Source organism: Lepus europaeus, chromosome 3 (genome assembly GCF_033115175.1).
Source record: "Lepus europaeus isolate LE1 chromosome 3, mLepTim1.pri, whole genome shotgun sequence".
NCBI classification, from domain to species: Eukaryota; Metazoa; Chordata; class Mammalia; order Lagomorpha; family Leporidae; genus Lepus; species Lepus europaeus.
Genome location: NC_084829.1, coordinates 35,334,511 through 35,361,168, shown reverse-complemented (window position 1 = coordinate 35,361,168; position 26,658 = coordinate 35,334,511). Strand labels below are relative to the sequence as shown.

At 45.1% G+C, this 26,658-nt stretch overlaps 1 protein-coding gene across 3 annotated transcripts in view; it reads left to right on the top strand.

Annotated features, from left to right (window-relative positions):
• Positions 1-2,748: 2,748 nt before the first annotated feature.
• Positions 2,749-26,658, top strand: part of ILRUN (inflammation and lipid regulator with UBA-like and NBR1-like domains) — a 101,522-nt gene continuing 77,612 nt past the window's right edge. For 2 of the 3 annotated variants that reach the window (XM_062185983.1, XM_062185984.1), the window contains exon 1: positions 2,749-3,092. In XM_062185983.1, the coding sequence (XP_062041967.1) occupies positions 2,935-3,092 (158 nt within the window). In that variant the 5' untranslated portion in view covers positions 2,749-2,934. The remainder of the gene's footprint in view (positions 3,093-26,658) is intronic. The other variant, XM_062185982.1, reaches the window with a different exon arrangement.

Sequence of the window (26,658 nt, the reverse complement as noted above, 5' to 3'; positions counted from 1 at the left end):
GTGAAACTGGAAACTATCATACTTAGTGAAATAAGCCAGTCCCCAAAGGACACATATATGTTCTCCCTGACATATAATAAATAATAAACACCTAAAAGGCAATCTTTAGATGTGAAAGTGACACTTTGAGAAGCAATGACTTTAAATAGCCCTTGTCTTGATTGTTGAGGAAGTTTTTTCCCCCCATACTATTTGTTGAACTCTTTACTTAGTACAGAGTTAATCATGTGTGTATAAATTAATTGAAAATAAATCTTAGTAAAAAATAAGAATGGGAATAGGAGAGGGAGAAGGTAGAGGGGTGGAAGGGCGGGTAGAGTGGGAAGAATCAGTATGTTCCTAAAGTTGTACTTATGAAATGCATGAAATAAATCTTTAAAAAAAGGGGGGGGGGCAGCACTCTGGCATAGCTGGCAAAGCCACTGCCAGTAGTGCCACCATTGCATATGGGCTCTGGTTCTAGTCCCGGCTGCTCCTCTTCCGATCCAGCTCTCTGCTATGGCCTGGGAAAGCAGTAGAAGATGGCCCAAGTCCTTGGGCCCCTGCACCCGCGTGGGAGACCTGGAAGAAGCTCCTGGCTCTTGGTTTTGGATTGGCACAGCTCCAGCCATTGTGGCCATCTGGGGAGTGAACCAGTGGATGGAAGACCTCTCTCTCTGCCTCTTCTCTCTCTGTGTAACTTTCAAATAAATCTGAAAAAAAATAATTCATGTTAGAATCAACTATTAAAAAAAAAAAGAAATGCATGAAACTTGTATTCCTTAAATAAAAGGTTTCTGGGGAAAAAAAGTAACCCCTGCCTCCTTAATCACTGTGTGACCCCAAAGCCCTCTCCCTATGTTCCTTGTCCCAAACCTCATCACCATCACCAATTTATTTTTTATTTATTTGAAAGCCAGAGTCACAGAGAGGGAGAGATATCACCAAGTGCTTCTTGAGGAGCACTGTACTGAGTTTATGTACCATCAACTCATTTAATCCTCAAAACAATCCTATCCATGCGCTATTATTATCAATAATTGGCAGAATAAGAATTTGAGCCCTAAATATGTGATCCCAGAACCTACAGAACTAGTGTTTTTTAATATTCATTTTATTTGAAAGATAGAGTTACAGAGAGAGGTAGAGCCAGATATATATGTAGAGAGAGAGAGGTCTTCCATCCGATGGTTTACTCCCCAGATGACCACAACGGCCAGAGCTGAGCTGATCTATAAAGCCAGGAGCCAGGAGCTTCTTCTGGGTCTCCCAAGGACTTGGGCCATCTTCTACTGCTTTCCCAGGCCATAGTAGAGAGCTGGATCGGAAGTGGAACAGCCGGGACTTGAACTGGCGTCCATATGGGATGCCGTTGCTGTGCCACAGCACCGGCCCCAGCACCTGGCCTTAAAGACACTGTACTTGTACTTTTATTTATTTGAGAGACAGAGAGGCAGACAGATTGAGAGCCCATCTGTTGATTGACTCCCCAAATGGCTGCAATGACCAGGGCCAATCCAGGCCTGCACCAGGCTGAAGTCAGGAGTTGGGAACTCGATTCAGGTCTCCCATCTGAGTGGCAAAAACTCAGTTACTGTTCCTACTGCTTGCCAGGGTTCTCGTTAGCGGGGGGGGGGGGGGGGGGGCGCCCAGTACCCAACGCCGGCACTCTGATACGGAAAAGGGCACGTGTCTTCACGGGAAAGCCAAATGCTTGTCCCCATTTTTACTCTTTTTTTGGCTGAGGGAAAGAAGAAGTAAAATATTTTCCTTCTCCAAAATCTCCTGGCACCCTAGACACGACTGATCATTCATTCCAGGCGTGCTTGGTGCTCATTTGTAATAGGAAACATACTTCATCAGGAGACAGAAAGCTGCTCTAGTTCACTGCTCTGTTTCTCTGGACCTCACTTCCCTCTTCCATCAAACAGAGAGATATTGGAAGGCAGCTAGATGTTAAAAGGCATTTTGTGGCAACCGCAGGTACGATCTCTTTATGCTTCCTAATTCTTTGATCTTGAAATTGGACCTTGACCAGTACACAGAGAAACACTCTGCCTTCGATTTTTAAAAACAAAGCAAGCCAGATTCTCTTCGAAAGAGTTGCTCCAGCGAAGTGGGTGGAGCCTGTGCGTGGCGTCCGTCTGGCCCAGTGACTGCGGTTGGCATCGGGGCCCTGTTGTTTTCTAGACACGCTGTTACGTTGCGTAACAGAAGCAGCCGATAAACCAGTCAGCACGAAGGCTAGCAGTTACGGCAGGACTCCCGTGGGAAAGCGGTTGGGCAAACAAGTCATTTCCCGTGCGAGAGACGGACCCACGGGTGGGAGTGCTGGGTCCGGCGTGCGCTGGCCCACTCGACCTTGCCAGAGTCTCCGCGCCTCCTCAGACTTCAGTGTACTCACCTGCAAAATGGCGGAGTTACCACAGACGGAGATCCCAAGCTTCTCCTCTATCCCCAGGCTTTTGCCCCTCCCCTCGAGGGTAGGCGCCGGGCGGGGACAAGACCCGGCCGAGAGACGCCCCCGTGGCGGAGCCAGCTCGGCCTCCTCCCCAATTCCCGCCCCCTCGCCCCACCGCGGTGAGGTCACGCGGGGGACGTCACGGGTTTGTGACGCCACTGAGGGGCGGGCATCCGGCAGAGGAAGGGGCGGGGCCTGGGCGGGTGGCGCTTGCGCAGTGGGTGCGACGCGGGAGGAGGCGGAGGCGGCGGCGAAGCGAGAGGCGGCGGCGGCGGAGGCGGCGGCGCTGGGGGGGGTGGGAGGGGGGGGAGCGCGAGAGTGAGTGAGTGGCTGAGTGAGTTTACCCCTATGAGGCGGTGAGAGGCCCGGGGCCTACTTCAAAGGAGCGGGGTTGCGGCGCCTGCCACCAACGGGCCCCCTCCCGGTCCCCGGGCCCGGCGGCGCGGCGGCGGCTCGGTTGTAAGGAGGCCGGGAAGCGGGTGTCCGGCCCCGCCATGGAGGGCATGGACGTGGACCTGGACCCGGAGCTGATGCAGAAGTTCAGCTGCTTGGGCACCACCGACAAGGACGTGCTCATCTCCGAGTTCCAGAGGCTGCTCGGCTTCCAGCTCAACCCGGCCGGCTGCGCCTTCTTCCTGGACATGACCAACTGGTGAGCCGGCCCCGCCGCGCCAGCGCTGGCAGCGGCCTCGGGGCCCCGAGGGGAAGGGAAGGGACGCCCGAGCCCGGCGGTGGGGCGGGCCAGGCGGGCAGTGAGGTGGACCTCCCTCCCGCGGCGGGGAGGGCGGACGGGGGAGCCCCGTCTAAAGGCTTGAGGAGCAATCTGGGAGCTGAGAGGGGTCAGAGGAGAGTTAGGGGCCACGGGCACAGGAGGGGCGGGAGAGAGATTGGGGAGCGAGTTCCCGGGGTTCTGCGGAGAACTGGGGGCCGAGGAACGTGGGAAGAGGGAGGGGGGAGACTTAGGGCATCGAGGCATGGGAGATACAGACCTGGCAGGAGAAAGCGTGTGCTGTTGGCTGAGAGTAGAAAACACAGGAAGTCTGGATTTGGGGGGAAAAGGTTGAGGTTTAGAGTTAGGGGCTAAGAATGACAAGATTGGAAGGAAACTGGGGGCGCAGTAGGTGGTGTGGAAGAACCCGGGACTCGGGAGACCCTGGGGACTTGGGAGCTGAGGACAGGTAATTTGTGTGTCTCCAGCCGAGGATAGATAGGGCAGAGTACTATGGAGGAAGGCAAGTGACTGGCGAGGGTGGTGACTTTCCGAGGAGTTGTAACAGGGAGGAGTGGGCTCTACTGTAGATCTGGTGGAGGATCGGGAGTGTTAGATTGGAACAGGGCCTGGGGAAAAGCGGGGGCAGGGAGCTTTGTGGAGGGACCGGGGATGGGTGCAGGGTTAATTAGGGAACTTCGCGAAAGGTCTCCAGAATACTTGGACTAGAGAGAGGCTTATCTGAAAGAAAACGGGGTTGATGAGACGATTGGGGAAATGGAGAAATTGACTTAGGCTGGGAACTGAATATTTTTTTGGCTTGTGGTCACCTTGTGGAGGACTGAATTGGGGCAGACTATCGCTGTTGTAAAGGAGTGTTTCTTGGCTTTGGAAGCAGCGCTTGCTATTTTTGATAAGCAAAACTTCCCTTGTTCTGAGAAGAGGTTTGTTGAGTTCACTCGAGGTGAGAGTGGAGACCATTAGACTGTCTTTGCTAGGATTTCAGGCGAAGCAACTAACCTTTCTTTGGGTGAAAAGCAATGGAGTGAGTGCCCTTTGCTCCCTGTGCTGGGCATTCAGGCTCCTGACATGTGGAATCTTGTTTCTCTTGGCGTCACTTGCGTAGCCTCCTTGCCTTTATTCCGTGTCCACCGAATGCCTCGGGCAGTGCCAGAAGACAGTCTGGAAGCCTCGTTTCTATCGCACTCTAGACCTAGCCTTATTCTAGCTGATGCTCATTTATTAATGGGAGTCTTGGAGCTGTGACGGTGTCAGAGGGGATGTGTAATTTTTTTTTTTTTCTGTGCAGCATCTGTGATTGTTTCTTCTATCTTTAAAGTCGGTTATTACAGCAAGAGCGGATTTGAATTTCTGAGCATTTTGAAAACTTTTTGAGACACTGGATGCAGGAGATAGACTTTAGAGTTAGATAAGCTTTCTGTGATCTCCACTGGGATCTTTTATGTCCAGATCATCTCAGGCAGGGAATGGAGCCAACTGTAGTTTTGTGACCATCACCCTGTGATGTTCAAATGGTCAAAAAATGACGAGAGTTACTGAACACACCGAGAAGAGCTCTGGTATGAATTCAGAAGTAAAGTTTTAACTTTAGAGTTGTTCTTTAGCCTGCCTGCTTCCCACCCCTGCTCTTTTTCTTCCTTGTTTACACTGGTTCAGCGTAGGAAACTTGGCATATTGTTGCTGCCAGTTTGGTAGGGGAGGATCATTATTTCTCCCCACCCCCTTGTGAATCGACCATTTAAACACTGCCCTAATAAGTTCTTAGTTCTTTAGAGTTAGTCTTTATTAGTACAATTATTGTGGCTCCAAAACAAGTGTAATGAATTTTATATGCTTGAGGTATGTGTGTTTAACATCTAAGATTGTTTGTTTTTGGATGTTGTAAAAAGTGAGGAATAGGTGAGGCCCAGGTGTGGATAAGAAAAGGTAGCTAAAAATATAATTGGATTATAAAAATTCTATTTGAGTGTTTAAATAAACTGTTAAGCTCAAAGACATGGTGTAACAAGAATATTGGTGGCATGTTATGTCTGTATAAAATACCTTTGTGAGCACAGGAATGAGCCATTACAAAATGTGTTTTACACGGTTGAAAGTTAGTAGGTTCTTAAGAATCCAGGCAATTAAGTGATAATTCAACATTACTCTAGAGTTTGGCTGTACAGACAATGTTCTTTTCTGTGATATAAAATGAAAATAATTTGTGTGTTGAAAACAGGAGACTTGTCATTTTCTTTCTTATAAAAGCTAGTTGGCTCTATAATCCAGTACCTTTTTTTTTTTTTTTTTGACAGGCAGAGTTAGACAGTGAGAGAGAGAGAGAGAGAGAGACGGAGAGAAAGGTTTTCCTTTTCCGTTGGTTCATCCCCCAAATAGCTGCTATGGCCGGCGCGTTGCGCTGATCCAAAGCTAGGAGCCAGGTGCTTCCTCCTGGTCTCCCATGCGGGTACAGGGCCCAAGCACTTGGGCCTTCCTGAGCCACAGCAGAGAGCTGGACTAGAAGTGGAGCAACCAGAACAGAATCCTGCGTCCCAACTGGGACTAGAACCCGGGGTGCTGGCGCCACAGGTGGAGGATTAGCCTAGTGAGCCACGGCGCCAGCCCCAATACCATGTTTTGATTCTTACAGCCACCCTAAATTCACCTTGATATATTCTTAAACACCTATCATAACTAATAAAATCTAGTTAAATACATGCGTGCATGCACATTTCATATTTGGTGAAGGTATTTGTGCTTGTTGAGGCCAGTGTTGTGGTCCAGAGGGTTGAGCTTCCACATGAGACGCCAGCATTTTGTATCTGGAGTGGTCCTTGGAGCCTGGCTGCTCCACTTCCAGTCCAGCATCCTGCTGCTGGGAAACACACGTGCCACCCACATGGAAGACCTGGATGGAATTCCTGCCTCCCAGCTTTGGCCTGGCCCACTCCTGATTCTTGTGGGCATTTGGAGAATGAACAAACGGATGGAAGATTCTCTCTCTGTCACTGTTTCAAATAAATAGATATTTTTTAAAAGAGTATTTGCGTGGCTGAAATATCTAGAGTCCAGAATTGTATAAGTGTCATTTAATGTCTAACTTTGGCAGCTGTAGAGATAGTCCTAATACAGCTTGGCAAAAGTCTCTGAATTTGCTATGGTGGTTAACCTATTTTTTTTTTTTTAAATAATGTTTTTTGAGGTTTGTCCATTTTTTTTTTTTTTTAAGATTTATTTGTTCATTTGAAAGAGTTACACAGAGAGAGAAGGAGAGGCAGAGAGGGAGAGGTCTTCCATCCGATAGTTCACTCCCCAGTTGGCTGCAACAGCCGGAGCTGTGCAGATCCGAAGCCAGGAGCCAGGAGCTTCTTCTGGGTCTCCCATGTGGATGCAGGGGGTTGGCTGCAACGGCCGGAGCTGTGCAGATCCGAAGCCAGGAGCTTCTTCTGGGTCTTCCATGTGGGTGCAGGGGCCCAAGGACTTGGGCCATCCTCCACTGCTTTCCCAGGCCATAGCAGATAGCTGGATCAGCCGGGACTCAAAAACGGTGCCCATTTAGGATGCTGACGCCTCAGGCCAGGGCGTTAACCCCTAATCTATTGATTAACCTGACTATGACTCCATAAGTGCCTGCTTTTGGTTGTAATGAATAACCACCATTCAGTTGTCTGATAACTGTTAAAAATAATGGTGTCAAGTTAAAAATCATTATTTTAAATTGAAGACCTTGAGTCTTTTAAAATTAAACCCAAGTTGCAAAGATTATGCTTTTGTTTTCAAAAGTAAGAGTTTTTTCTTATAATTATTGAGAGACTAAGTTGAAGCTTTTGGGCTTATAAATTATCTACTCTGTTAACACATGCTTTTTTGCTCTACAGTTGACAAAATTGTTTAGATATTTCTATATGTTTAATTTAGAACCAAGTATTGTTTTTGTTTGAGCATTTGTGTAGTGTTTATATCTGAGTTGGCAGCCATGCTGCTGGGGTTGGTAGAACTGCCTCTTAATAAAGGTAGTCAGTTTTCAGTTTAATGAGTAAGTGGTGCTGTGACAGGTAAGCCTGATGTCTAAACCAAACTGAAGCCACTTGTAGATTTGTGTAACTTTCTTTGGTGGAATGTTTTGCAGAGACACTCAGGCTGTGGATATAGATAAATTGAATTCTAAAGCTGACAACTGGCTTTAGAAATTTTTTTTTTTTTTTTTTTTTTTTACTTTTGACAGGCAGAGTGGACAGTGAGAGAGAGACAGAGAGAAAGGTCTTCCTTTTGCCGTTGGTTCACCCTCCAATGGCCGCCGCGGTAGGCGCGGTGCAGCCGGCGCACCACGCTGATCCGATGGCAGGAGCCAGGTGCTTCTCCTGGTCTCCCATGGGGTGCAGGGCCCAAGGACTTGGGCCATCCTCCACTGCACTCCCTGGCCACAGCAGAGAGCTGGCCTGGAAGAGGGGCAACCGGGACAGGGTCGGTGCCCCGACCGGGACTAGAACCCGGTGTGCCGGCGCCGCAAGGTGGAGGATTAGCCTAGTGAGCCACGGCGCCGGCCGGCTTTAGAAATTTTTAAAAAAATTTTTTGACAGGCAGAGTGGATAGTGAGAGACAGAGAGAAAGGTCTTCCTTTGCCGTTGGTTCACCCTCCAATGGCCGCCGCGGCTGGCGCGCTGCGGCCGGCGCACTGTGCTGATCCGAAGGCAGGAGCCAGGAGCTTCTCCTGGTCTCCCATGGGGTGCAGGGCCCAAGCACTTGGGCCATCCTCCACTGCACTCCCTGGTAACATCAGAGAGCTGGCCTGGAAGAGGGGCAACTGGGATAGAATCTGGCGCCCCAACCGGGACTAGAACCCGGTGTGCCGGCGCCACAAGACAGAGGATTAGCCTATTGAGCCACAACGCTGGCCCAAAATTTTCTAGTTTATTTCAGCTTTTCCTGTGGAATTGCTTTTAACTCCTCCAAGATAGCCACCTCCTATTCTTGTATCCCTAAGGGCAGAGATTTGTGATACCTTATTATGGTGTTTAATTACTTTTCTAGTTAGAATTATGTCAAAGCTAAATCTCCTTTGTTACAGTTTAAGCCTTCTTCATTTCTTATGTCCTCTTTGGAAATGGAGACTGTCTAATAAACACCTTCCTTAAGCGGTCAGAAACTTCTGTTAATTCAGATCACTAAAAGTTTTCAACCATTTAAAATTTAAACATGTTTAATTTAATGAATTCCTGATCTGGTTGACTTACATATATTTTTTGAAACCAACAGGATTCAAAAGAGAGCTTATATTGAATATTTTTAAAATTTTACTACTTTAATTTTAGATATACAGTACAGTGTTACATAAGATTTTTTAAACTCACACTGACCCTGACATGGTTTGTCTCTGATGTTTATGTGTTTAGAGTGAGTTGTTCTGAGCATTTGTCACAAGAAACAACACTTCTAGATAAATAGGGGACATCACCTTAGAAATCTGTAGTGGCTTTACATCTCAGTATGGGTGTAGATAAAGTGTCTTTTGCTTACATATTGGTTATTGTCTTCCTCCTGTTTATTATTGGGCAGTTTCGGTGTTGCGAAATCTTAGATTGCCTCTAGGTATCTTTAGGTAGTAGTGTGTATGTTTTGGAACACCACATTCGTCCATCATGTATGTGGTATATAGGACAGATTTTTCTAGAAAAGTAACTTTGGAAAACGTTTTTGTAAAATAATATCCAATTGACTTTGTCAGTAGTCTAGAGGCACCCTACCAGATTAAAACAAACAAAAAAGGTACAGCAACACAGCAATGAAGTATCAGAATCCAGATGTGAAAATCAGTTGTACCTCTTATCTCACAATACCTCTTGGCCTGTTCTTTATCTAATTTTCAGTCACACGTATGCCCAGTTTGTGATCCACTCTCTGGTTTATATGTGTGAATCTAGGAAAAATTCCTTTTATGATAAAACTGGATTTTTTTTTTCTTTTTATTTATTTTTTTGACAGGCAGAGTGGACAGTGAGAGAGAGACAGAGAGAAAGGTCTTCCTTTTGCCGTTGGTTCACCCTCCAGTGGCTGCCACTGGATTTTTAAAAGCTATTTATTTGGAAGGCAGAGTGACTGAGGTGGGGGGAAGAATGGTGGGGTAGAGTGAGCAAGCACAAATGTGCACTTGCACTTCCATCCTCTGGTTCACTCCCCAGCTGGTTGCAATGTCTGGGCCTGGGCCAGACTAAGGCCAAGAGCCCAAAACTCCATTGATCTCCCGCATTAAAGCTAGATATTAATATTGGTTTCCTTAAAACTTGTATGCCAAGTAGTGGTTTTGGTAAGTGCATAAGGAGGGGTTATATAATGATGGAGCTTTATGCAGTGTATTGCATTTTAAGAGGTTGAAAGTTGCTTTGGATATTCTTCTTTTCCTTTTTTTTTTTTTTTTTTTTTTTTGATAGGCAGAGTGGACAGTGAGAGAGAGAGACAAAGAGAAAGGTCTTCCTTTTGCCATTGGTTCTCCCCTCAATGGCCGCTGCGGCCAGCGCACCGCACTGATCTGAAGCCAGGAGCCAGGTGCTTCTCCTGGTCTCCCATGCGGGTGCAGGGCCCAAGGACTTGGGCCATCCTCCACTGCACTCCTGGGCCATAGCAGAGAGCTGGACAGGAATTGGAGCAACTGGGACAGAATCCAGTGCCCCCACCGGGACTAGAACCTGGTGTGCTGCCGCCGCAGGTGGAGGATTAGCCTATTGAGCCGCGGCGCCGGCCAGTATTCTTCTTTTCCACTTCCTTTGGATTTTTTTTTAATAGCACATAGAAGTTGGGACTCTTGATATAATATAAAATATTTTACACATAGAGCAGCCAAATTTGTTTGTTTTTAAAGACATGCAGGAAAAAGTGCATTGCTGGTGTGGGTGTTGTGGTGGAGCAGAGTAAGTCTTTGCATCGCCAGCATCCTGTATGAGCTATCTGAGTCCCAGCTACTCCACTTACAATCTGTCTCCCTGCTAATGCATTAGCCTGGGAAAGCAGTAGACAATGGCCCAAGTACTTGGGCCCCTCCAGCATGAAAGAAACGTGGATGGCGTTCCTGGCTCCTGGTTTTGACCTGGATCAACTCCAGTGGTTGTGGTCATTTGGGGGAGTGAATCAACAGATGGAAGATCTTTCAAATTTTCTTAAAAATAATAATAATAAAAAAAACTCACATTACATTATAGGTGGCATAACTCTTTTGTTTGTTTGTTTGTTTGTTTTATTTGAAAGGTAGAATGGGGAGGGTAGGGAGAGATACCTTCCATCCTCTGGTTCACTTCCTAAATGGCCGTAATTAGAGTACCTTTGTATTAAGTTTTGTTTTTTTTTTTAAGAGTATTTATTTATTTTGAAAGAGTTATATAGAGTGAAAGAGAAAGAAATCGCAAATCTACTGGTTTACTTCCCAGATGGCTATAACTGCCAGGTCTGGGTCAGCCCGAAGCCAGGAGCCAGGAACTCCATCTGGGTCTCCCATGTGGTGCAGAGGCCCAAGCACTTGAACCATCTTCGGCTGCCTTTTCAGGTGCATTAGCAGGGAGCTGGGTCAGAAGTGGAACAGCCCAGCCTTGAACCGGTGTCCATATGGGATGCCGGAGTTGCAGGTGGAGGCTTAACCTGCTACATCAAAACACTGGCTCCATTTCTACCTTTTAAAATAAGGAAATATTTTTTTTTACTGTGTTGTTGTCTTGCAGAAAGTCCTCTTATTATGCTACTATGACTGTAGGACTGGAATTTCTCGTTATAGGTCAAGTCAGAATGATTTACCGTTATAGCCATGGTGGACAGAGCTTATTTCTTTACTGCCTCCCATCTTCCTGCCCACCCCCACCCTGCACCCACCCCTGTGCGCACACACGCGCACATAAAATTCATCTGGTGCTTAGCAGCTAAAACAGGCAGTATTTGTTTTAAATTTTATTTATTTGAAAAGCAGAGTGACAGAGATTTTCCATCCCCTGATTCACTACCCAAATGCCCACCATAGTCAGTTCTGGGCCACGCTGAAGTCATGAACCCAGAACTCCATCTGGGTTTCCCACTCGATGGCAGGAACCCTGGTACTTGGGCCTTCATTTACTGCTTTCCTAGGATTGCTAGCAGGAAGCTGCATCAACAGAGCACTCCGATATGCCATGCCAACATCCCAAACAGTGCCACAACACCCAACCCTAGCTCCTGTAATAATTTGCTAATAAGAAACTCACATGCCTGAAAATATCAGAAAAACTGTCAAACAATAAAAGGGAAACATTTGTATATTAATACTGAAGTGAGTAGAATTTCTGAATAAGTAGGAGTGGACTGAATTTAGTACAGTCAGTGCTTCACAGAAATTGAGTGCCAGCTGTTGGCAAGTTGCTTTCTTAGAAGTGAAGTTTTGAAATGGTTAGGGTGTTAGAACTGATGGAAAAGCATTGTATTGTAGTGAGATGATGTGAGTGAAACCAGGAGAGAGCAAGTGGATCAGGGCCATCTGAAAGATTGGCTAGAATGTGATTAATGAGATTGAGAATGATAAGATTATGGAGCTTATTTTTATTTTCTGATAGGAGTATTGAATTTATTAAAAAATTGAAGTGGAAGTGTTATTACATAAGAGTTAAGTATTTAAAAAGTAAAATTTATTTTCATTTTATTTGAAAGGCAGAGAGACAGAGACACATACAGATAGAGAACACAAGAGACACATCTCCGTCTGCTGTTCACTCTCCAAAATGTCTGCAATAGCCAGAACTGAGCCAGGCTGAAGCCAAGAGCCTGGAACTCTATCTAGGTCTCCCATGTAGGTGGCAGAGACTGAGCTACTTGAACTATCATCTCCCTTCTAGGATGTATTAGCAAGAAGCTGGATGGGAAGAGAAGTTGCCAGGTTCAAACCAGCACCTAGATGTGGGATGTAGGTGTCTCAAGCTGTGGCTTAACTCACTATGTTGTAGTGTTCACCCCTTTTTTTATTTTTAATGTTTTTTAAATTTAGGTGTTTTTTTTTTTTTTAAAGATCTATTTATTTATTTGAAAGTCAGAATTACACACACACAGAAGGAGAGGCAGAGAGAGAGGGAGAGATCTTCCATCTGTTAGCTCACTCCTCAGTTGGCCACAGTGTCTGGAGCTGTGCTGGTCTGAAGCCAGGAGCTTCTTTCGGGTCTCCCACATGGGTGCAGGGGCCCAGGGACTTGGGCCATCTTCCACTGCTATCCCAGGCTATAGCAGAGTTGGATTGGCAGCCAGGACCCATATGGGATGCAGGCACTGCAGGCTGCGGCTTCACCCGCTATACCACAGTGCAGGCCCCCACTCCTTGTTTTTATTTTAATTATTTGAGAGACGAGAGCTCATCACTTCCCAGAAACCTTCAATATCCAGGGCTGGCCAGGCCTTTGTGGGCACACCACTACCAGATCAATCTTTCTAGGTCACGGCTTTGGTTTGGGCCATTGTTCCTCAGGAACCTTTACCAGTACCTTGTTTATCAGATAAAGAGCAGAGATCTTTATTCTCTGTGAGGACCCTGCAAAGATCGTTCTCGATAGTACTTACTAGAAGTACTACTTTTCCTAGCCTGTCCTTGTACTGGATACCCTGCTTCTCTTGCCCTCTCAGACTAGACAGCTGCTATTTTTCCACATATTTTAGCTTTCCCAATTTTAATTTTTCTTCTACCTAGAATGCTGTTCTTTGTTTCTTACTGTCTCATGAAATCCTATTTTGAAATCAGCATGCTAATCACTGTTCTTGTAGTGCTCTCCTTTGAACTCTACTCTAAAAAAAGTAAATAACATCATACACACAAATGCTCTTGATAGGAATGTAACAGCCTTTGTTTCTCCCCAGGCTTTTTTTTTTTTTTTTTTTTTTTTTAAGATTTATTTTATTTGCTTGAAAGGTGGAGTTACAGAGAGGTCAAAATTCAACTGATTCACTCCCCAAAATGGCTGCAATGGCCTGCTCTGGGCCACATTGAACCCAGAAGCTTCATCTGGGTCTCCCATGAGGATGCAGGAGCCCAAGTACTTGGCCATTCTCTTTTGCTTTCCTGGGTGCATTACATTAGCAGGGAGCTGGCTCAGAAGTGGGGCAGCCAGGACATGAACCGGTGCCCATATGGGATGCTGGTGGTGCAGGCTATGCCACAATGCCGGCTCCTGCTCAGGCATCTTTATGCAGTGCATCATGCATGCTCAGCAGATGGGAGAAAAGTCTTATTTATTTATTTTTTTGACAGGCAGAGTGGATGGTGAGAGAAAGAGAGAAAGGTCTTCCTTTTCCGTTGGTTCACTCCCCCAATGCCCTCTGCGGCTGGCGCCCTTCGGCTGGCACATTGCACTGATCCGAAGCCAGGAGCTTCTCCTGGTCTCCAATGTGGGTGCAGGATCTAAGCACTTGGGCCATCCTCCACTGCACTCCCGGGCCACAGCAGAGAGCTGGACTGGAAGAGGAGCAACCGGGACAGAATCTGGCACTCCGACCAGGACTACAACCCGGTGTGCCGGCTCCGCAGGCGGAGGATTAGCCTATTGAGCCATGGCACCGGCCAGAAAAGTCTTTTTTTTTTTTTTGACAGGCAGAGTGGACAGTGAGAGAGAGACAGAGAGAAAGGTCTTCCTTTGCCGTTGGTTCACCCTCTGATGGCCGCTGTGGCCGGCGCACTGCAGCCAGCGCACCACGCTGATCTGAAACCAGGAGCCAGGTGCTTCTCCTGGTCTCCCATGGGGTGCAGGGCCCAAGCACTTGGGCCATCCTCCACTGCACTCCTGGGCCATAGCAGAGAGCTGGCCTGGAAGAGGGGCAACCAGGACAGAATCCGGCACCCCAACCTGGACTAGAACCCGGTGTGCCGGCGCCACAGGCAGAGGATTAGCCTATTGAGCCACAGTGCCGGCCCTGGCCAGAAAAGTCTTAATTTTAAAGATTTATTTATTTATTTGAGAGAGAGGGAGAGACAGAAAGAAAGGTCTTCCATCTGCTGGTTTGCTTTGCAAATGGTCACAATGTCTGGGGCTGGGCCAATCCAAAGTCAGAAGCCAGAACGTCTTCCTGGGTCTCTCAGGTGGGAGGGATCAAGTGCAGGAGTCTAAGCACTTGGGCCATCTTCTACTGCTTTCCCATGCCATTAACAGAGCTGGATCAGAAGAGGAACAGCTGGGACTTGAACCAGCACCCGTATGGGATGCCGGTGCCGCAGATGAAGGTTTAACCCACTACGCCACAGTGCCAATCCTGAAAAGGTTTAATTTTTATGGAACTCTTGAAGTTTAGTACTGATAAAAGAAACAGGCCCTATAAATTAAGCTCCTTTTCGAGCTGCTTTTAGATTAATTTGTGCATAAGATTTAAATGTATGCTGATAGTTATATATATGACACGCAAATCAAAATTCAACACCAGGAATATTTTTTCTGGAAGCAACTTGGAACCTGTGAAGATTAGCCGCACCTTACCTATCACCTTTCCAGGTATATTTCCTTATGCTATGCTTTGTAATTCTGTTTGTGAGAGCATTTATTATTTAAAAAAATCAGGTAACAGTTATCTAGATTTGAACGAAAAAAATATTTGTAAGTTCTCTTATATCCTGTTGAATCTTTGCCAGTGTATTTCCATTGAGGAAAAACCTTCAAAAGTCATGTAAGCACATAGTAAGTTCAGATAGTTCAGAATCTAAACGGGTTGCAAACTAAAATTCCTAGAGGTGACAGTTGGGTAACACATTCTTATATTTTATAAAGAGGGTGTCTGATACTTGTCATAAGTCAGATATTGCCACACTGGGATGGGCACCCAATGTAGTTCATTTTTCCAAGAAAAGTCAAATATGCATGTTCATGGGGGACATACTGATTTTTATTTTTTTACTTATTAAATTAAATATTTATTTATTTATTTGAAAGGTAGTTACAGAGAGAGACAGGGAAATCTTCCATCATTGGTTCACAGAGCTGGGCCAGGTTGAAACTTGAACTCCATCTACGGGCCTGCACTGTGGCGTAGTGGGTAAAGCCACTGTCTACAGAGCTGGTTTGAGTCCTGGCTACTCTACTTCTGATCCAACTCCCTGCTGATGGGCCTGGGAAAGCAGCAGAGGATGGCCTAAGTCCTTGAGCTCCTGCACTCACGAAGGACACCCAGAGGAAGCTCCTGGCTCCTAGCTTTGGACTGGCTCAGCTCCAGCTGTTGCGACCATTTGAGGAGTGAACCAGAGGATGGAAGATCTGTCTCTTTGTCTCTGTAATTCTGACTTTCAAATAAATAAATCAGTCTTAAAAAAAACTCCATCTGGATCTCCCACATGGATGGAAGAGACCTAAGTACTTGGGTCATTATGTGCTGCCACCCAGGCACATTAGTGGGAAGCTGGATCAGAAGAGGAGGAGCCAGGGCTTGATCCCAGACACTCTGATCTGGGTTGTGAACATCTCAAGTGGCAACTTATCTAGCTGCACCACAGTGCCTGCCTGGAGAACACAGTTGAATTTTGTAGGACTCAAACTCACTGATTAAATCACCTTGTTGGGGGGGGGGGCGCACTAATAGTTTTTATCTATTAGAAGAGTGATTGATTTAGTTAATGATGTTTTAATGATTTGCCCAAGTTACTACATGTCTTTGGTAGGGGATGTTTATTCCCAGACACGAAGGCACAGCTCCCCTGTGTACTGTGTTTCAAAAGATCACCCCTGTTTTATTTTGTTTTTTTTTTTATAAGATTTTAAAAATTTTATTTGAAAGGCAGAGTAAGAGAAGGACAGACGGAGAAATCTTCCATCTGCTGGTTCATTCCCCAAATGGCTGCAACGATCAGGGCTGGGCCAGGCTGTGGCCAAGAGACAGGACCTTCTTCCAAATCTGACACGTTGGGGCTAGGGCCCAAGGACTTGGGCCTTGCACATTAGGGAGCCGGATTGGAAGTGGAGCAGCCGGGACTCAAACTGATGCTTACAAGGGATGCCAGCAATTGCAGGGTGGTGGCTTTAACCCAGTGTGCCACAATGCTGGACCCCAGAAGATTCCATTTTTTAAGTGAATATGTACTTGTTTTTTTTTAGTGTGTTTTTAGTTTTGGTTTTATAAAGTGTTTCTGGGTTCATACTTAAATAACTGTGCTTTAGGTCAGTGATTCACAGTTTATTATGGGGCAGCCATTTCCTGATAATTGAATGATAAATCAGGTGTTTCTAAAGTGCTTTCTGCTTAGGGCTTATTTCCTAAAGTTTTCGTTTTTATTTATTTACTTGTTTTTAATGCTTGATAACAGGCCTTGAGAAAGTGGAAACCACTGTCAGGGGAGTGGGGTTTATATACAACTATTGACAAGGAACCGCTGCTTTTTTTTTTTTTTTTTTTTTTTAAGATTTATTTATTTATTTGAAAGGCAGCACTACAGAGAGGCAGAGGCAGAAAGAGACAAAGGGAAATAGGGAGGAAGGGAGAGAGGTAGAGAGGTCTTCCATCTGCTGGTTCACTCCCCAATTGGCTTGAATAGCCAGAGCTGAGCCAATCTGAAGCCAGGAGCCAGAAGCTTCTTCCAGGTCTCGCACAGGGGTGCAGCGGCCCAAGAACTTGGACCATCTTCTACTGCTTTCCCAGGCCACAGCAGAGAGCTGGATTGGAAGTGGAGCAGCCAGGTCTCGAACTGGCATCCATATGGGATACTGGCACTGCACACGACAGCTTTACCTGCTATGCCACAGTACTGACCCCTTTAACTAGTATTTTCATGCCCTAAAATTTTTTTTATAGATTGAGTAAGCTTGTCTTTGGTTCATTGTCCATAAAGAGATTTGCCTTTTTGGGAAATGGGATTTATTTTCCTCCTTCTCTGATTGTAAAAGTAATAATGCAGTATATATAAAAGCACAGCACATTCACAAAGGACTCAAGTATATGGTAAAGGCATTTTTAATGCTAAGAGCTGATCATTGCTGTCATTTTGTGTTCATATTTATGGGTCTATAGGTACTCATATAGATCATTATGTTTCTTAAATTGGAATATAATCACATAATGCATACTGTTTTTTAGCCTGCTATTTTACTTAAGTGTAGGCATATTTCCATTTATATTTTTCTTTTTAAAGTGGCAGAATTACAGACAGAGAAGTCTTCATCTGCTGGTTCACTCCCCAAATGGCCATAATGGCTGGAGCTGGGCTGATCTGAAGCCAGGAGCCAGGAGCTACTTCTGGGTCTCCCACATGGGTGCAGGGGGCCAAAGACTTTGGCCATCCTCCACTGCCATCTCAGGCTATCAGCAGGGAGCTGGATCACAAGTGGGGTATCTGGGTTTGAATTGGCACCCATCTGGGATGGCTCCAAATACCTGACTCTCTTTGTTTTCTGTGTTATAAAATTTTTAATTTTGGCCGGCGCCGTGGCTCACTAGGCTAATCCTCCGCCTTGCGGTGCCGGCACACCGGGTTCTAGTCCCGGTCGGGGCACCGATCCTTTCCCGGTTGCCCCTCTTCCAGGCCAGCTCTCTGCTATGGCCCGGGAGTGCAGTGGAGGATGGCCCAAGTCCTTGGGCCCTGCACCCCATGGGAGACCAGGAGAAGCACCTGGCTCCTGCCATCGGATCAGCGCGGTGCGCCGGCCGCAGCGCGCCTACCGCGGCAGCCATTGGAGGGTGAACCAATGGCAAAAGGAAGACCTTTCTCTCTGTCTCTCTCTCACTGTCCACTCTGTAAAAAATAATTAAAAAAAAAAAAAAGAAGTAAAAAATTTTTAATTTAGTGATTTGAGACAGGGAGAGAGAGAGCAAGCGAGCTCCCATCTGCTGTTCACTCCTCAGATATTCACAACAGCTTGGGTGGAAGCCAGGAGTTGAGAACTCAGTCTGGGTTTCCCAAGTAGGTGCGAAGAATCCAGTTTACTGAGGTCATCACTTCTGCCTCCCAAGGTCTTCATAGGCAGGAAGCTGGAGTTAGGAGCCAGAACTAGGTATTGAACACAAGCACTTTAATGTGGGATGTGGATGTCTTAACGACTTGGCCAACACTTGCCCTGAGAAAGCTACTTTATTTTTCATTTTCTTTTTTTTTTTCTTTTTAAGATTTATTCATGTATTTGAAAGGCAGAATTACAGAGCAAGAGGGAGATACAGGGAGAGATATCTTCCATCTGCTGGCTCACTCTCCAAGTGAGCCGAAGCCAGGAGCTTCTAGGTCTCCTATGTGAGTACGGGGACCCCAACACTGTTTTCCCAGGCACATTAGCAGGGAGTTGCATTGGAAGTGGAGCAGCTGGATCTCAAACCTGTGCCCATATGGGAGACCAGCATTGTGGGCAAGTGCTTAACCTGCTGAGAAAGTTATTTTCTTTTCTTTTCTTTCTTTCTTTCTTTCTTTCTTTCTTTCTTTCTTTCTTTCTTTCTTTCTTTCTTTTTTTTTTTAAGTGATTTTATTTATTTATTTGAGAGGTAGAGTTACAGACAGTGAGAGGGAAAGACAGAGAGAAAGGTCTTCCATCTGCTGGTTCACTCCTCAGGTAGCCACAGTGGCCAGAGCTGAGCCGGTCTGAAGCCAGGAGCCAGGAGTTTCTTCTGGCTCTCCCATGCAGGTGCAGGGACCCAAAGACTTGAGCCATCCTTCACTGCTTTCCCAGGCCACAGCAGAGAGCTGGATTGGAAGCGGAGCAACCAGGACTAGAACCAGTGCCCATATGGGATGCTAGCACCGCAGGTGGAGGATTAACCTGCGCCACAGCGCTGGCCTGAGAAAGTTATTTTCTAATTCTGTTATTTTTTCTTTATTTATTAGCATTTTCCTGTAAAGATGTTTATTTTGAAATGGAAAACATCATCAAAGTGCCTTATAATAAATAAAGCCAAAAAAATTTTAAAGTTAAATTAATTTATTTTGTTCATTTGAAAGAAACAGAGCCAGAGAGAGATCTCCCTCTGATTTGTTCCCCAAATGCCTGGAACAGCCGAGGTTATGTCAGGTTGAAGCTGTGAGTGAAGAACTTAATCCAGGTTTCCTGTGTGAGTAACAGCAACCTAAGTAACTGAGCCCTTACCTGCTGCTTCCCAGGGTTTGCATTAGTGGGAAATGAAGTGAAGTGGGGAGTGAAGCTGAAACTTGAATCCAGGCATTCCAGTATAGAGTGCGGGCACTGTAAATGATGTCATAACTGCTCTGCCAAGTGACCATCATTGTTAGTTTTTAATACATATTGAGAAATCCAAAATGCTCTGGAGGGATATTCAACCAGGAAAGTCTGCAAATATCTAAAATCTCATACACTATTAAAAGTGAAACACTAATGCTCCCAAGCATTTCACTTGAGATACTCAATCTGTTTCTTTTTTCTTTTGAATATTTATTTTATTTATTTGAAAAGGAGAGTTAGGGAGGGAGAGACAGAGAAAGAGCTTCCATCCTCTGGTTCACTCCCTAAATGGCCAAACTGGCTAGAACCGGGTGAGGCCAAAGTTAGAATCCTGGAATGTCATCCCAGTCTCCATTATGGGCTGCAAAGGCCCAAGCACTTCGGCCAGTGTTAGCATAGAGCTATATTAGAAGTGGAGCAGCTGGGACTGGAACTGACACTCTGATCAGGGATGCTGGTGGCACAAGTGAATCATGCCAGTGTCTTAACAGTGTGAACCTATGTGTCTTTGCCTTACCTTCAGCCACAGATCCAAGAAAAGGATACTGAAGAGAGAGAGCTCTCCTTGACCTATTATGAGCCTTGAAATATGAAATATGTACATTATTTATTGGTGTGTATTGCTTTTTTAGGAAATATCAGAAAAAGCCACAAGATTTTTTTTCCTCTCAGTTTTTAGTAGTTTTTTCTTTCTAAACCAGAGTACGTTTCATATCTGAATGATTTTTTATGTTTTTTCTTGGTAGTAACTTAACTAGTGATAATTATGCAGTGTCATGTAAAGCAGGTTTGGTTTTTTTTAAAGCTTTATTTTATTTATTTGAAAGAGTTACAGAGAGAAGTGGAGACAGAGATAGGTCTTCCATCTGCTGGTTCACTCCGCATATGGCCACAATGGCTGGAGCTGGGCCTATCCGAAGCCAGGAGCCAGGAACTTTCTCTGGTCTCCCACATGGTGCAGGGGCCCAGGGACTCTGGCCATCCTCTGCAAAGCAGCTATTTTAAGAAGTCCTTTTATTCTGTATTGCCTAAGAATTGCTGTAGTGGCATGAGCTGTCTGAGACCTGACTGCTTGTCATCTGAAGTTTTGGTTGCCTAGAATATGAAAACATGAACAGAACATATCAGATTGTTTGTGACTTTTACTGGAAATAATCTTTAAATGTATGCTCAGTGATTAGTGACTTAAAAATGACAGCTGTCTCTGACAGCAGTTTCTTTTTGAAAAAAGTTTTAGAAGATTTTACTTATTTATTTGAGAGGCAGAGTTCCCGGCAGAGAGAGGTGTCTTCCACCTGCTGGTTCATTCCCAAAATGGCTGCAACAGCCAGAGCTGGGCTGATCCGGAGCCTGGAGCCCCCTGCAAGTCTCCCACATGAGTGCAGGGACCCAAGCACTTGGACCATCTTGCAGTGCTTTCACAGACCATAAGCAGAGAACTAGATTGAAAGTGGAACAGCCAGGACATGAACTGGTGCCCTTTTTGGATGCCAGTGCCGCAGATAGAGGCTTAGGTTACTACACTTCAATGCCGGCCTCTGATGGCAATTTCACATTTATACTGTGGATGATCCTCTCAAGTTTGTAAGTTAGCATAAAATCTGCCATTATTATATTTTTCTAAAGTTCATCTTATTTGTTAGTCCTCTAGTTGTAAGTATGTGGCTTTTTGTTTTTATTATTTTAAGGTCTATTTATTTATTTGAAAGGTAGGTAGAGGGGGTGAGAGAAAGAAATTTTCCATTTGCTGGTTCATTCTCCAGATGGCCACAATGGCTTCAGCTGGACCAGGTTGTAGCCAGCAGGAGCCTGGAACTCCATCCATGTCTCATGTAGGGGCCCAGGTACTTAGGCCATCTTCTGCTGATTTCCCATGCATGCTATCGGGGAGCTGAATTAGACGTGGAGCAGCCAAGACTCAAAACTGCTATTCATATGGGATGCCAGTGTCTCACGGGCAGTGGCTTAACCCACTGTGCCACAATGCAGGCCCTAGTGTGTGACTTTTTAAAGGCCCCTGTGTCACTACTATGATTTGAATAGGATGTGGCTCCCCAGCTCTTGCAGACAAATCCTAAAATCAGGGCTGGTGATGTGGCATAGTGGGTAAAGCTGCTGCCTGTAGTGCCAGCATCCCAGTGGGTGCCGTTTTGAGTCCCAGCTGCTCCACTTCCTATCCAGCTCCCTGCTATGGCCTGGGAAAGCAGCGGAAGATGGCCCAAGTCCTTGGGTCCCTGCACCCACGTGGGAGACCTAGATGAAACAAGCTATTGGCTTCTGGCTTTGGCCTGGCCTAGCTCTGGCCTTGTAGCCATTTGGGGAGTGAACCAGCAGATGGAAGAGTCTCTCTCTCTCTCTCTCTCTGCCTCTCTCTCTCTCTCTGACTCTTTCAAATAAATAAATGAATCTTTTTAAAAAACAGAAAATCCTAAAATCAAGTGGATGGTGTTAAGAGGGTGGAAACAGTTCAGTTATCATGCTAGGATGTGGGCCTACTGAACAATCCTTAGGTCATTGGGGGCATGCCCTTGGAAAGGCAGTTCTTGAAAGAGGGTTGATTATAAATTTTCTCATTCCTTGCTCGCCTTGTGACTAATCCTCCACACATGTCCCGCCACATTCCAGCCTTACCCAGTGGCCAAACAGTAGTGTCTGCCCAATCTTGTACTGTGAACCTTCAAAACCATTAACAAACTTCTTTCCTTCGTAAGTAGCTTCTCTGAGGTATTTGTTACAGTGACAAAAAGCTGAGTAATACAGTCCCATTTACTAGAGACCAGGCAGGTTAGTGCTTGGAAACGGATTGGTTGTAGAATGAGTAGACTCGGGTTTAAATGCCACATGTTATTGTTTGGTAGTGTTGGTAATACTGCATCAGCTTTGTTCATCATTTATAGAGAATTTGGCTTAGGTTTATTTGCCGTTTTGTTCTTCGAGGAGAGCACACGATCGGTAGTATAGGGCTATAAATTCTCAGATGTGTACTCTGATTTGTATTTTTTTTAAATTATTTATTTATTTATTTTTTTGACAGGCAGAGTGGACAGTGAGAGAGAGACAGAGAGAAAGGTCTTCCTTTTGCCGTTGGTTCACCCTCCAATGGCCCCTGTTGCTCTACTTCCGATCTAACTCCCTGCTAATAGCCTGGGAAAAGTAGTGGAAGATGACCCAAGTGCCTAAGCCCCTGCCACCTACATGGGAGACCTGGAAGAAGCTCCTGGCTTCAGCCTGGCCCAGCGCGAGCTGTTACGCCCATCTGGGGAGTGAACCAGAAGTTGGAAGGTCTCTCTGACTCTCCCTCTCTCTCTTTCATTCAAATAAAAAGAAAAAAAAATTTTTTTCAGAGCTGGCAACATAGTAGGTTAAGCACAACTGCAATGCCACCATCCCATACTGCAGAGTTGGTTTGAGTCCTGGTTCCTCTGTTTGATTCAGCTTCTTGCTAATGCACCTGGGAAAGCAGCAGATGGACCAAGTAGTTGGGCCCCTGACACTCATGTGAGAAAAGGCACGGATATACATTCTTCAGGTGTCACAGTCTTCATGACACCTTCACTTTAGCCCAGTGAGACCCAGTTAGAGCTTCTGACCTTCAGAACACCTGAAATAATAAATTTGTGGTTTTTTTTTTTTTTTTGACAGGCAGAGTGGACAGTAGAGAGAGAGAGACAGAGAGAAAGGTCTTCCTTTTGCCGTTGGTTCACCCTCCAATGGCCGCCGCGGTTGGCGCGCTGCGGCCGGCGCACCGCGCTGATCCGATGGCAGGAGCCAGGTGCTTCTCCTGGTCTCCCATGGGGTGCAGGGCCCACTTGGGCCATCCTCCACTGCACTCCCTGGCCACAGCAGAGAGCTGGCCTGGAAGAGGGGCAGCCGGGACAGGATCGGTGCCCCGACCGGGACTAGAACCCGGTGTGCCGGCGCCGCAAGGCGGAGGATTAGCCTGTTGAGCCGCGGCGCCGGCCAATTTGTGTGTTTTTAAGCCACACAGTTTTAATTTATTACAGAAACAAAAACTAACCTGATAACTATATATTTTCTTCTTGTCTTACTGTGTATTTGAAAAAGTTCATCATAAAAAGAAAAAGCTATGAAAATAGACTAAAAATTAGAATTAAAATAGTGCTATTCTGGCCGGCGCCATGGCTTAACAGGCTAATCCTCTGCCTTGCGGCGCCGGCACACCGGGTTCTAGTCCCGGTTGGGGCACCGGATTCTATCCCGGTTGCCCCTCTTCCAGGCCAGCTCTCTGCTATGGCCCAGGAAGGCAGTGGAGGATGGCCCAAGTGCTTGGGTCCTGCACCCGCATGGGAGACCAGAAGAAGCACCTGGCTCCTGGCTTCGGATCAGCGAGATGCGCTGGCTGCAGCAGCCATTGGAGGGTGAACCAACGGCAAAAAAGGAAGACCTTTCTCTCTGTCTCTCTCTCTCTCACTATCCACTCTGCCTGTCAAAAAAAAAAAAAAAAAAAAAAAAAAGTGGTATTCTTTGCTGAGCCATCTTCCTCATTATAACAACATTTCCAAGAGCTCAATCTTCCACCAAAGATGCCTATTTAGGAAAAATACCCATTCTTCTGGGTCCCTGAATTTAACTGTCATCGATACTCCTGTAGTGGCAGTCAATGGATTCAATGCTAAATTAAAACTTTTTTGAAAATCTTGGAATCATTGGACTAGAAGAGACAAGAAATTTTATGATACCAAAAATGTCCCAAAATGGCAAATAGAAAATGTGATTTAAACAAAGCTATCTCGATAAACAAAACATTTGTGGTTTACTGTTGTTAGTGAAACTTTCTTTTGAACATGGTTTAAAATAGCAGTTACAAAATGACCAGGTAAATCTATAATTTAGTATGGTCTTCAAAAGTTTGTTTACTTAACAAGGAACTTACAATGAGCCAGTGGGAGTCAAATCTATCTTATCCTGGTCAGAAAGCTATTAAAAAACAAAAAAAGTAATCAAAGGTTTTTAAAAAGCAGGAAAAGTACCAAAAAATAAAATTGTGAAACAACATTCCATCCTCAAATCTAGCTTGCTTCTGCATACAAAGAAAAATACCATATATCTTGCTTCTTAACTGTTTACTGTTTTGTTTTGTTTTTTTTTTTTTTTTTACCATTGAGATTTCCTGGCAGTATCCTTCAGGGACAGCTTCTTCAGTTTCATCTCCCCTAGATACCCACAGTGGCTAGAACTGGGCCTGGAGCCCCCACATCCAGTAGCCTGGAACTGAGTTCTCATCTCCCATCTGAGCGTGGCAGGGATTTAACTTCTTGGGCCATCACAGTTGCTTTCCAGAATCTGCATTACAGGAAGCTGGAATCAGGAGCTGGAGCTGGAAATCAAACCTGAGCACTCTGAGGACATAGGCATTTTACACCTAGGCCAAAGCCCACCCCTCTACTTTTAAGGAAGTGATTACAGTGAGTTCATTTAGATAATCCAGGATAATCTCCCTATTTTAAGATCAACTGATTAGCCACTGTTTCCCTTTTGCTACTTAACTTAACAGACTCACAGGTTCTGGGGTCTGGGACATTATTAGGATAATAAAACTTGTAAAACATGGTGATGTTTGTACAATTATGTAAATTTACTAAAAATTAACTTAGTTGTACAATTTAAGTGGGTGAATTTTATGCTACATAAATTACACCTCAATCAAATTGTGCTTTTTTAAATGAAGATTTACTTATTTATTTGAAAGAGTTACAGAGAGGGAGAAACATCTTCCATTCTCTGGTTCACTTCCCAGATGGCCTCAATGACCAGAGCTGGGCCAGGCTGATACCAGAGGTCAGGAGCTTCCAGGGACCCAAACACTTGGGCCATTCTCCACTTGTTTTATCTGTCCAATAGCAGGAAGCTGAATCAGAAGTGGGCAGCTTGGAATCAACCCAAATGCCGATCAGCTGAAGACTGGATAAACAAATTATTGGATATTTGCACCATGGAATACTACACAGCAATAAAAAATGAAATCTGGTCTTTTGGAACAAAATGGATGAATCTGGAAAACATCAAACTTAGTGAAATAAGCCAGTCTGAAAGGGACAAATGCCACATGTTCTCCCTGACCTGTGATAACTAATAGAGCACCTAAAGGCAATCTGTAGAAGTGAAATTTGACACTTTGAGAAGCAATGACTTGAACAGCCCTTATCTTACTGTTGAGGAATAGGTTTTTTTTTTCATACTATTTGTTGAACTCTACTTAATGTAGAGTTAATCATATGTGTATAAAGTTAATTGAAAATAATGGGAATAAGAAGGAGGAGGAAGAGGGGTAAAGAGTATGAATGGGAGAGCTGGCCTGGTAGGTAGGATTACCATGTTCCTAAAGTTATAGGTATGAAGTATATGAAGTTTGTAAGTGTAAAGCTGTATAGTTCTGCATACATTCCTACTGACTTCTAAGGGTACAGTTTAAAATTTGCCACGGGACCCCAAATCCCCTTAAGCTGGGTGGTAAAATAGCATTTTAAGTGTTAAAGTGATCATATAGATAGGATTAAGTGCCTGGTAATAATAAATGGAATTAAAAAGGAGTGAATGCTTCAACATGGGAAGCAGCCCATACAGCAGACTCAGAATGACAATTGCTTTAAGTAGCACTTTGACCTCAGAATCAGCTCTTAAGGCGTTCTGGTCTGGCTGAAAAGCCCATGAGAGCATTTCAGGCATGGAAAGCCAAGACACTGTGACAAAAAAATGTCCTACATGAAGGATCTCGGTGGGTGATACCCCAATGGAAAGAAGTGGTCATCAAAGAAGGGGATACTTTTCTCTGATGAGAGGAGAGAACTCCCACTTTGCTTATGGCCTTGTCTGAATACTGAAGGAGTTTGTGGATTCAAAAGTCTTCCATAGCCTTGGCAGCTCATGTCAAGAGCCTTGGGTGACCACTGACATCATACATGAGAGTGTTAATTGTTAAATTAACAACAGGATTCACAGTGCACTAACTTCCCATGTAGGACCTCTGTTCTCAAAGAGTTGTATTGTAAGAGTTAACAGTAAAACTTGTTCTCAAAGATTTATTTCATTTTCGTGTATTAAATGGAGGATATTCTTATGTCTCCTAGGTTTTAGTTATGCCTAAGTGTCCAACTTTATTGCTTGTTTTCTTAGTTGCTTCCTTAATGATATAAGTAAATAAATCCTTTAGATTCTCTCCTTTGTTTTTGAAAATAAGTCCAAATTTCTTAGGGGTAAATATTTGTTTCACTTGAGTTATTTTTTTTGTTGTTGTTGTTGTGTTTTGAAGATTTATTTGCTTATCTGAAAGGCTGAGTGACAGAGAGGGAGAGACAGAGACAGAGCTTCCATTCACTGAATGGCTGCAGCAGCCAGAGCTGGACCAGGCCAAAGCCAGGAGCCAGTAA